The sequence below is a fragment of the Silene latifolia genome, chromosome 1 (genome assembly GCF_048544455.1).
Source record: "Silene latifolia isolate original U9 population chromosome 1, ASM4854445v1, whole genome shotgun sequence".
Lineage (NCBI taxonomy): Eukaryota > Viridiplantae > Streptophyta > Magnoliopsida > Caryophyllales > Caryophyllaceae > Silene > Silene latifolia.
In genome coordinates this window covers 158,625,005-158,637,807 of record NC_133526.1, presented here as the reverse complement: position 1 = coordinate 158,637,807, position 12,803 = coordinate 158,625,005, and the positions used below count along the sequence as shown (strand labels likewise).

The 12,803-nt window shown below is 37.1% G+C and overlaps 2 protein-coding genes across 2 annotated transcripts; both read right to left on the bottom strand.

The window, feature by feature from the left end:
• Nucleotides 1-994: 994 nt before the first annotated feature.
• LOC141610968 (prefoldin subunit 1) lies at nt 995-5,215 on the bottom strand. The gene is made up of 7 exons (XM_074429302.1): nt 5,102-5,215; nt 4,741-4,823; nt 4,519-4,572; nt 1,953-2,058; nt 1,642-1,648; nt 1,435-1,519; nt 995-1,228 (listed from the first exon to the last, which is right to left on the bottom strand). Exons 2-7 carry the CDS (start codon nt 4,762-4,764, stop codon nt 1,115-1,117), a joined length of 390 nt encoding a protein of 129 aa, XP_074285403.1. The 5' UTR covers nt 4,765-4,823; nt 5,102-5,215; the 3' UTR covers nt 995-1,114.
• Nucleotides 5,216-9,593: 4,378 nt separating this feature from the next.
• LOC141585995 (uncharacterized) lies at nt 9,594-10,142 on the bottom strand. Its single transcript, XM_074407087.1, has one exon. The coding sequence runs from the start codon at nt 10,140-10,142 to the stop codon at nt 9,594-9,596; it is 549 nt and encodes a 182-aa protein (XP_074263188.1).
• Nucleotides 10,143-12,803: the final 2,661 nt, after the last annotated feature.

Below are 12,803 nucleotides of genomic sequence, written 5' to 3'. Positions count from 1 at the left end.
GTACTAAAAAAATGTGATATATAGCTTCAAAATCTTTCAATCGATTAGAGACCGATTTTGTGACCCAACAGTTGCAAATATTTAAAAAAAAAAAAAAAGTTATGAAATTCTTTTGTTGTGAGTTGTGACCCTATTATGCTATTTGCGACCATTTTAGGCGGTGGCAACATCACATGTTTGTGGTCATATTTCCCAAGTCCTTTCATTGTGCTCAAAATACAAAGAAGCTGTATAGAATATTACTCTTTGAATTTATAAACAAAGATACAAGTTCTTTTTTTGAATGAGGAAGAATAGTAATTGGGTATATGCACAACAATAGTAATTAGGTCCCGGGTCGGGTCAGAATACAGGTCGGGTTAGGGTCAGAATACGGGTTAAGAAATAATTTATAACGCCTCTTTTTAATGATTTTTTAAATCAAAAAAGTATTTTTTAAAATTGTAAAACACATTTAAAATTAATATTTTAATCATATTCAGTGAAGGTGAGCAAAGACCACAGCTCAACTTTCTTTCACCTACACCCCAACGTTGGCGTCTCATACGAAACTAGTAATCAGTATATGACAACTGTAAGTATGTTCCATACAGGAAATGGTTGGGGTATTCATGAAGAACTGCAGCCTACAGTATTCATCATATCGAAATTATTTCGCAATATGGGCCTTGGGAGCATATAGTCTCATACAGCAACAATGAGCAGCGTAAAACTAACTTAAGATTGCTAAATCTGATACTTGAGTAGATCTCTTCCATTTTCATGTACTATTGCCTGTTGATACTATCTAACACATGGATAAATAAGTTAACCGGATGTAAGAGCAAATAAATGAAACTATACCAGCTAATGACTGGACAAGTAAAGATAATATGCTAGTAAAGCCAAAGCTCATCTATCCACCTTCAACCTCACCGAAACAACGCTGCAGGTTCAGCTTGGGTTCTCGATGACACATGAACAAATGACAGCGAATGGAAGAAAATAGTTTCATACTTTCAGATTCTGACCTAATCATTGAAATAGCTCCTAAAATTAATTCGAACAATTCAAAACATTGTTTAAGAAAACACTGTAATTATCGGAAAATGTGAGAAATATTCCCTGGTGAGTTTTACATTACTGAAAGGGACATGATTTGACGGGCCAGACCTGGATCTTGTTGCAGCAGCTCCTTCAGGTTGTTCTCCACTTCCCCAATCTGCTTCTCCAGGTACTCTTTAGAGGTCTGCAGGAATAAAGAAAACAAATTCGAAATCTATGTAAGTGCACAGTGACGAAATAACCTTCTATTACACTAGCATTAGTATAGCAAAGGTGAATATGATATTCACAAGAACCAAATATGTAAACTAAAGTTAAAATCATTCCCTGAATCTTAAAACTGTATTCCACACAATTACATGCGAGTAGGAACATACAACGTGCATATACCTGCAAAGAAGAAAGTGCGTTCTCACTGTCTTTGAACTTTTGCGCCTGTTCATTCATCAAGTCCGACTTTGGTTCCAGCACAAACCTGAATATTGCGATAAAATAACCGTGAAGGGATACCGAATTAACATCAGCAGTTCATGATCACTAATTTCAAAATTGGTGTAAGGAAGCGAATAGGTAAATGTATCCAGATAGTATACTCACGTTCGGCCTGCAAAACACAAAACATGAACAGATACATCTGTAAGTAAACAATGTCAGGAAGCAAGAAATTGATAAAACAACTACTACTGCTAATAAAATTATAATAGTAATTAATTTATTGAATAACAGCAAGATAAAGTTGCAAAATAAAATAAAATAAAAACTTTGCCACCGCCCCTTCACACAACTGAAACACGGGGATCAATAATCCATTCACCGAGTTTTTTAGCATAGAAAAAAATGTAAACAAAAGAATCGCACGGACGCTAAATCTACAATCATAGAAACACATTTGCTGTTATTAAGTTTACCAATAGATTTGTACGTATTTGTATCATCAGGCAAAGGTCGCAACTCTTCCAGTGTCAAGTACGCCCGCTTCTTTTCTAGTTCCTTTGAATGGATCTGATTTTGCACCTGCAAAAATTTATTGGACTCTTAGTTTCAAAATGTGCAAGCCGCACCGAGGCGCAAAGCGCGCGCCTTTTGGACGTGAGGCGCCCCATCTTCTGTCACAAATTTGTCATTTCCAAATAAAATTTTGGCCAACAATAGCCTTTTTAGGAGTTTTCAAGCTGGCTAACATGTTAAGGAGTAAAGTTAAGAATAATGGGGAAAAGAAATGGTGACCCTTGTCTAAAAGATATGGAAAGTGCGGACTAACTAGTTACCCTTGTTAGGTGAGCTTTGTCCAAAAGGCGCACCTAAAATAGTAAAATGCATCGAGGCGTTTTGGCTAGTGCCTCATCCAAGGCGCGCACTCAAGGCGCGCTTTTTTAAACTAAGATTGGACTACACAACCCACATATGATATGACCAGAGTAGAGCCCATGAAAGAATCCCGAAAGTACATCATGTAAAAGGTGCCAGCATGCTAGTGAGTTAACAGTGTATAAGAGTATTAGAAAATTGACGATTTTATGAGCTTGATTGCTTTCAAAATTTAAAGCACAAGAGAAAAGGTGCAGAAGCACATGAAATCGACTTACACAAGTAATAGGATTCTTCCCTCTGGTATCTCATCTTGTGTTACTCTGACACTTCACTTAGCTGCCGTGTCGCGTGTCCGACACGTATCGTGTCGACACCGACACGACACTTCTTTGACACTTTACTTTAGAACAAAAAATTGAAAAATTCGCACAAAATAGCCGTATCCGACACTCGACACATGTCAAACACGCCACGACACCACTCGTATCGGAGAGTCGGGCTCGGAGAGTAGGGGTAACACAGATCTCATCACACTTCACTAACCCACAAAACTGAAGGTTGTAGTAACTACCCCCTCCCATTCACTGGAAATATAGCATTTGCAAATAGAGCCAATATTAAAGAAAGTACTGTAATGACCAAAGGTACCCCTCCCCATCCTACCCTCAACATAACCCTCATTCCCCACCAGCCACTTCCTCTCATCTCCAACCACCAGCCACCTACCTTGCTCATCCCCTTGTTCTCCTCCAGCGACACCACCTTATTCCTCCATTGCCACTCTCACTTCCCTTGTTCTTTAGCGGTGCCACCGCCACCCTCCTGATCACTCCTTTTCTTCCCTTGTTCCCTTGCCCACAACCATTGACAGCTGACTGTTCTCATCAAAGAACGGCTTCCCCTCCAATATAGGCCACCTACTTGCAATAGTAGCGAACACTTCATGTCCCACGTCCTTATTCAACTCTCATCCCTCCCCAAAGCCAAAATAAAATCGTAGATACAAAAATATACAAGTAGATTTCAAAATACGCCACCGTAGGTGTGTTCTCCAGCCCTGTGTGCTTCCGGTGGTGGTGGGTGTTTATCTCCAAGTGATTGTCGATGTTGGTGTGGTGATCGGTGGTCCGTGGTCTGATGGTGCAAATGGTAGCGAAGTAATTTGCAAGGATGGTCGTGGTGCTGGAAAAGTTGTGGTGACGATGGGTTCGATGGCCGGAGAGTGGTGGTGATGGTGGTGGAATTTATTTGGGGGGGTTGTGAGTGACGAAGAGAATCAGGGAGGGAGTGCTGGTAATATTGTGAGGGTAAATTTGTCATTTTCTAAGTTTATTTCTGCCATTTTGGAAATGGTATGAATCTAGTTAATGAGATGAAAAAGGTAAGTGGTATGAATCCAGTGAATGGCAGGGAGTAGTAGCTAAGCACTAGTAATGAAAAAACCCAACTAACAACAAACATCTCATGTGGGTATGTAGCTGCTATTGCAAGTCTATGACAAAATGTCACCCTTTCTCTTTTGTGACATCACCAAAAGAGGCGCGTCAACTCACTCTTTTTTACGAGCTTATACGATTAAATAGAAAGCTTCTCACTCATTGCTATATATCCCTTTCTACAAAAACCATTTTGATGAGCAACACTAGCCCCATGCCCACATCTCTCCTCAATTTCTCACCACTTCGACTTCTAAAAATCCAAGACCAGAGTATAACAATGGGTTCCATATATGCTCAATGGACTATTATTCAATCATTACGCAGCAACACTCCAGTTGTCAAGAATAGAAGTAGTGTACTACTCCCCCGTCCCGGTCATTTGTTGTCCTTTTGTTTTGGCACAAAGACCAAGAAAAGAGGAGAGAGCCAATTACTAAATGACATGTGGACCAAATTGAGTGTGAATGAGCAAATTGTTCATCAAATGCATTCCTAAAATAGAAAGGACAACAAATGACTGAGACACCCAAAAATGAAAAAGGACAACAAATGACCGGTACGGAGGGAGTATGATATAATTTGCCGTGACTTGTTTTTCTAATTACTGCGTATCAGACATATCCGTCAACTATCAACAATATCTGTCAAATATTTATCACAACGGCCAAATATCAACTAGTTCTGAAAATGAACACTGAAAAAAGAAAATTAGCGAGAGCCTAACCTGTTTAAGTTTCGCTGTAGTCTCAATCATGTGCCCTTGAATTTCAAAAAACGCCTACAAAACAGAATCCCAACACAACACCAGAAAAATTAGGCGAAATTATAAAAGAACTCCAAACACATTAAAACACCATAAATGACAAATTCCAACAGCTCAAAAGCAACAAATGCGCAATTGAAATGAATAAAACAAACAGTACATAAGAGCTAATAAGAAACATACAGTTCTACTTGCTTCATCTGCCATGTTTTCGACGAAAAAGCTAGATCCTTATAATCTTGATTCAAATTGCTTCAATTATCTAGCTAAAACAAACAAATTACGTTCATCATCTTATAATCCACAAAAATTACAAAGCCACCATTGTTAACAAAATCCAAACACACCAATGATGAATAGCGGTATCAATTAATTAAGTGCTACGAAAAGCTTAAAATTCACTATAATCATATCACAAAATCTATAATTTTAGTGTAAAGTTTACACTCAACCATGTAAGCAAACAAAGCAAATGATCCGCAGATAAAAAAACAACTGCATCTCTCAAAATTGAACTTATCAGAAACTTTGATAGAGGAAATACCGACAATTTCTAGGAATTTTCTCACGATCTGGAGCTTTGAGTCTTCAATTACTGTAATCAATTTTCTAGGTTTTTGAGGTGCTTAACGTGGGATTTCTGAAAATGAGGAGAATTTTAAGGCTTTTTTTTTTTGGGCTATTTCTATTTTCTAATACTCCCTCTAATCCGTTATTTTCTTCCCATTGTTTGTTGGCACGGTTATTGAGGAGATGAATAAAATAAGAGTAAAATAGTTGGGTAGGGTTTAGTGATAGGAGTTAAATAATGAACTATGGACCATCTATCTATCTATCTATCTATCTATATTAATAAAGGAAGCTTTTTTCGAGCGATTATAGAGAATCCAATTTTCGTGAAATAAAGTGTTTTGAAAACTATTAACCTATTTCAATTTGTATTGCCTAGAGATACAAGAAGTTGCGTGAAATACAAAGACGAAATGGTTTTGATTATTAAAAGACCAAAGATAAATATTTAGAGCTTTATCACGTTAATAGAATTCTTATCTTACCCGGATACATGCAATTTGACGTTCACCAAGGCTCTTACCAGACTAGCTATATAAATATGCAAAAACCTAAATTAACCTCTAGCATAGATAGTGTAAGCCATGCATGATCTCCGTACATGTTTTTGTTCGTTGCTTTAAACGTCCTACACCCTACTAATTACATGATTATCTGTTTAATAATTAGTATATATCTTACGTTATTTGGAAGTTTGCTTCTTTACCATGTGGCATGCTCATATGCAGATTTATGGATCAATCTAATGTGTAATGTGTACATGATTTCATTCTATAATTGTGTTCTAATTATTTATTTTAACGTTGCAGATGGGTTGCAGATCTAATCGTATACATCAACATGTGAATTATAATATACAACAAAATCGACTATATTTCTGAATTATGGTAAGTTCTATTGTTGTCTTAGTATGTAAATTCAAAGTCCATTTGTATCGATTGTAAATTAAAATCTAATATTTATTTGTACTTGGAGACTTTATTTATGTTTGATTATATTTTATTAGCTATCACATGTTAAGTCGGGGTTTGTATCCTTCTAATTTTTCCTCTCTTACAAAATTGATTGTATTGATTTCCCGGCTCTTTAGTAGGGAAAGTGAATAAGTGAATTTTGTATCGGTAAGTAGTATGTGAGACGATCTCACATTATAAGATGGGGACCATTTATATAAAAATTAGGATGATCAAAACTCAACTCTATTTCGATCGTTTATACATGTTCGTTTAATTATAACTTTATAAGTGCAACATCACCAAAAGTATTCTTAAAAATTGTGTATATTTGTTGTACTGCAAACCGGTATGTAATTAGGCACACAATACTCAACATTGAAGCAAGGTAAGCTTTTTCTTTCAAAGTCAAAATTGGCCTCGACCAAGAATATAGAAATCAACCTTGGTAAGTTCTGAACATTAGAAAATTGTCCTAATCAGAGTTCAACTACACGTTCCAATGTAACGACTTTCATTTGAAAGTTTTTTGAGAGTCCTAATCAGAGGGAAATTCTACCAAGTTGCAGATTCAAAACATACGAATTGCATCACATTAAATTCTTTAATTTGATATACTCCGTACGTAGGAAACAAACCAAAGCCAATGAAGAACAGTTTTAAATGTCCATGTAAATTCTACAATAAATATAACATTGATCATAAGACATTAATTGAAATTAACAAATTAAATATTTACTTTTGAATCTAATTCTTACTTCTACGAGACGTGGATGATCAAATTATCCTTTAACAATATTCCTAATAAATGATTTTAAACAAATAAATAACACCCATAAAAAAAATAGGTAAATAAATGAGCGGAATATAAGGTGTAATTTTTAGGGAAGTGTTTACATCTGTCTGGATCGGAGGGAGTATTTCATTTATCTCAACGAAATGTTTACATATATTTTGCCCAAAGACTACGGTACAAAGAGAGAAACATTACTTTTACTATTATTAAAAGATAAAGTAGAGAATAAAACATATCCAAAATAAAAATTTAAATAGTTGACTAAAACACCAAAAAAAAATGCGTAAACTATTATTGACCAGGACTAACTACTAAGGGAGTAAATTTTTTAATCATAAAACTGAGGTATGCGGATAATATGGGCTAACTTTTAAATTAGAGATAATAGATTTGCTATTTGTTGATCAGAACATTAATCTCATAAGTAAACACAACACAAACAAAGTAGCATATAATTACGATCATGATAACACTTTTTGGTTAATACATTATACATTTATACACGACAGAACGCTACAAAAAGTCACGTGCATTGCACGGGATCCGCAACAATAATTTAAACACTTAGAATTCTACATTTAGGCCCGTGCATCGCACGGGCATTAAATCTAGTAAATATTAAAGAAAGGAATAAAATATGATTAAAAGGGTTGGGTGAGATTTGGTGATAGGAGCGATTAGTGAGGGATGAATAAAATAAGATTAAAAGTTACCAAAAATAGAAAGGGAAGAAAACCTGAATAATCCGTTTTAGAAAATAGGGAAGAATATAGTGAATTGGATGGAGTATTACCCTGTATTTTTCTGGATTTGACTATACTAGTGTTCAAGCCCGGGCAACGCCTGGGTCGTTTCGCTACATAAGCTTTTGAGAATTAACATGACGTAATTGTTTTTTTTAGAAACATGACGTATTTGTTAAACACTCTTATATTGTACACAAATACTTGTATAAGGCGATGTCTTGTACGTAAATCCGGAAAAAGAGGAGACACTTAAAATAAAGAATTCAAAAGATCTTTGCTTAATTCCCATTTACCTCAATCAAGGTAAATAATAGACATAAAACTAAGGGTAATTTGATAACTTATACCTTGAATAAGTCACTTTTGCAAATCTTATACCTAAGATAGCTTTCTTTAAAATTTTATACCTAAAATAACATTTTCTTCCAAACTTGATACCAAATCTGAAAAAAAAGCCTTGGTTGACAATTTTACCCTTACTAATTAAACATTGTCATCATTTGCCTCACCCATTAACACACATATCTACGATTACCACCACTAAAAACCATCAAATTAGTAAGCGCAAAATCCTTAATTTAGGGATTTTTTTAAGATTTGGTATCAAGTTTGTAAGAAAATATTATTTTAGGTATAAGATTTTAAAGAAAATTATATTAGATATAAGATTTGAAAAAGTGAGTTATTCTTATAAGTTATCAAATTACCCTAGAACTAATACTAATAAGAAAAATTGAAGGTTTTTTACGGTGTGCTGAGTGTGCTTGGTATTACAAATCTAAATACGTAAGTTTCCAAGATTATTGTCTATATATCTGTCTATGGTAGACTACTAAAGATTAAGCGAGTCATTGGTCGTAACAAAAATTAGTTTCAAAATTTTAAAATTAAGATTTTAAATTATAATAATTCAGATAATTTATAATTGCTGAAATCTCTAATATACGAAGTAGCTCAAAATAGTTTATAATAATTGTTGTAGTCTCTAATATAGTTCAAAATAGTTTACAATTGTTGGAGTTTCTAATATCTCGCGAAATAGTGTGATTTGGGGAGCGCACTTATGACTATTGAATAAACCATTAGGCTTTGATACCTCAAGTTTATTTACATATATGCACTTATGCCCATGTTGTAGAGTTTGATATGCCAGGTTTTAGAAATTTTTAATAATAGTAGTTAATGTTTAAATAATATGATTCTATTTAGGCTTTATATTTTAAAATTAATCTACACTTTTCACCATTTGTTAAAATAATAATTTATATTTCTTATTTTCTATTTTATTTCTTTTAAGTAGTTTATAATATTTAATATTTTATATATTATCTCTTATTTCACTTATTAATTAATTTATTGCAAATTATTAAAATAATTCTATAATTATCATTATTAAGATATAGAGCCATTGTGAAAACACTTTTCTAAATGTGCAAAACAACATAAAAAATTTATTGAAGACATCTCTCAGGAGATCAGACCGGTTTAATAACCCCAAATAAATTTTAAAAATTGTATAATAACCCCAAATAAATTTTAAAAATTGTACTCCCATGTTGCGGTCATTTGTTGTCCTATACTATTTTGGTATCTCAGTCAATTATTGTCCTTTCTGTTTTAAGAATAAACTTAAATAGCAATTTGAGCATTCACACTTAATTGGATCCACTTGTCATTTAGTAATTGACCTTCTCCTCTTTCCTTGGTATTTATCTCAAAACCAAAGAACAACAATTAACCGAAATAAAGGAATATTTAATATACACTTCGTGATTAATGAAGGTTTGCTTTTTGAATATAAACGTGTAAAAGCCAATTAGAATTCATAGACATTAGTACTCCATACAATCTAAGCATCCATATTTTTCTTCGTTAGTAAGCTTTCCAATATGACTACAATTTCATGCAAATAACAAATAAATAACGAAGTATATATGACTTTTTTTTTTTTTGTAAAAAACCATAAAGGCTTTAAATTATATTACTAATATCTGCAACGGCTACATTACCAAACTCTGCCGGCAAATCAGACGTCCAAAATCGCCTACCATGAGTCCATGGCATAGCATGTGCTAGCTTATGAGCTAACTTATTTAATTTCCTACTAATGTGCTTAAAAACAATCGACTCAAAAAATAAACTAATCTGTCTAATTTCCTCATAAATCACAAATAGTTCACTCCTACCATTTCTATGCTTCGTCAAGTCTTCAACCACGATCAGACAATCGCTCTCAACAATGACTTTCCGGGACTGCATCCTTCTAGCTTCTCGCAGACCCAACAAAATCGCTTCAGCTTCCGCCATTGCTACATCACACCCTATACCACGCTGCAACACCACCGCCCACTCAACTCCGCCCGCCGCATCCCGACTAACCGCACCCAGCCCCACACCTACCCCCTCCATGACCCCTGCATCCGTATTGATCTTAGACACCCCCATATCCGGCGGCTCCCAGCTCCCCAGCCTAAACCCCTCCACACCACTCGACACCCTATCACCTTGCACCGACTCCATTTCCCAGACAACACCCCAAATCCTACGCATAATCCCCCCCCACATCCCACCTTTCCCCTTCAAAAACCAGCTTATTTCTCCTTTCCCATAACACCCAACATGTGACAAGGAACAACACCCTCTCCTTCTCCCCCAGCTTCCTCAATGCCGCCTCCACCCAATCCCTCACCAACATATCACCCCGCCACACCCTCTTACCAACTCCCACCTCCTCCCAAACTTCATCACCCCAACCACAACCCCTTATAGCATGAAAACAAGACTCCCGTTCACTATGACAACGAGGGCATGCTACATCATCACTACCCAGCCGACGATCTATATTAACCTTCGTAGGAATCCATGATGCCACATGAAAACTTTAATTCGTGGGAGAACGGGTACCTACCAAATCGTCTTCCATAACCATTCTTCATTCGCAAAATCAGACTGCCCAACCTCCGCCTCACCATCCTCAACAAGCAGCTTGTACCCGGTCTTCACAGAGTATTCCCCATCGCGCATATGATTCCACACCCAACTATCCACAGCTCCTACCTCCCCTAGTCGAATGCTTTTAATTCTCACAGCTTCGAATGGCAAGAACAAACTGTCAATCTTCGCCTCATCCCACCGGTTCTCACCATCAACCATCAACTCAGCTACTCACATATCAATATCGGCATGTGCTCGAGGAGAGATGACACACCTTGATTTCGTTTCCGGGACCTATGGGTCCGTCCAAACCCTAGTATCAACACCCGAACCAATACGACGACGAACACCAAGACCCATAACCTCCTTCGCACCAAAAATACTCCTCCACGTATAACTCGGATTATTTCCAATCTCAGCATCCATAAAAGAACAATTTGGAAAATACTTACCTTTCAAAACTCTCCCCATTAAACTTCCATCCTCACATATTAATCTCCAAGCTTTCTTAGCTAACAAAGCCCTGTTAAAATCTTCAAAATCACGAAAACCAAGCCCTCCTTTCGCCTTTGACCGACACAAATACCTCCATGCTACCCATGACATTTTCCTCTTACCATTATTCGATCCCCACCAGAATCTCGACACCATAGAACGTAGCTCATCGCAGAAATTTGTAGGTAGTCTAAAAACACTCATCGCATAAGTAGGAATAGATTGGGCCACTGCCTTTATCAGTGTCTCCCTACCAGCTCGGCTAAATAGCATACCCCGCCAACCCTGCAACTTATTACTCAGCTTATCACGCACCACCCTAGTGAGAACCTGCTTCGAATGCCCAATCACCGTGGGCAACCCCAAATACCTGTCATGTTCGGCAACCACACGCACACTAAGGACAGCCTCAACAGCTAGCCGTCTGCTCTCCTCAGTACCCTTACTAAAAGACACAGTTGTCTTCTCCTTACTCACTAATTGACCCGATGCCATCTCATACCTATGAAGAATTTCCATTAGACGCTGTGCCTCCCTCACATTAGCTTTAACAAAAATTATACTATCGTCTGCAAAGAAAAGATGCGTGACCACCGGTGCTTGAGGCGCAACCCGTATCCCATGTATAGCCCCTCTTTCACATTCCCTCCGCAACAAACTCGATAGAACTTCAGCACAAAGAATAAACAAATACGGCGAGATGGGATCGCCTTGAGGGAGCCCACGCGTCGGAATCACGTCCCGTGAAGGTATCCCGTTAATTAAAACTCCATATGTAACAGAACTAACACAACGCATCACATTATTTACCCACCCATTATCAAAACCCATAGACAGGAGAACCTTATGCAAAAAAACTCACTCCACTCTATCATACGCTTTTGCCATATCAAGCTTTAAGGCCAAATGACCCCCACTTGTCCGTGAATTTTTCATATAGTGAAACAGCTCAAAAGCAACCAAAATATTATCAGAAATCAACCTCCCCGGGGTAAAAGCACTTTGATTCTCCGAAACCAGCATACCAAGAAATAACTTAAGTCTATTAGCTAAAACTTTAGAAATAAGTTTATATAACATATTACACAAGCTAATCGGACGATAATCCGCAAGCTTATCCGGCGCCTTCTTTTTTGGAATTAAAACAATATGAGTATGATTTACCAAGCAAGGGAACTCACCTCCATTTAGGACACCCAACACCATTCTCGTAACAGAAGGACCAACAATATGCCAATATGTTTGATAGAATAGCGCATTCATCCCATCCGGCCCCGGGGCTTTCAAAGGATGCATCTGATTTAGAGCCTCGATCACCTCCTCACCCCTATATGCCGCCCTAAAGTGCTCATTCATAGCTGCCGTCACACGACCCCGTACCCCATCAAACAACCCATCAATCTGCTCCGGCCTAGACGACTCAAACAGTGCCGAGAAAAACCCTTCAGCTTCCTCCGTCACCGCCTCCCTACCCTCACAAACCGCACCATTCCTCCCCACAATACGACTTATTGTATTCTTCTTCTTCCGCTGCCGAGCTTTCCTATGGAAGTACTTAGTGTTACGATCCCCATCTCTAAGCCAAAGAGCCCTTGACCTCTGTCTCCAAAAAACCTCCTCCTGACGAAGTAGATTTGTTATTTCCCCCAACAGCTCTTTCCGCTCCTTAACATTACCAACAGTCCGCTCATTCTCATTCAGCCATGCCAATCTCTTCCTTTTACGGGACAAATCCCTCACTATCTTCCTAAT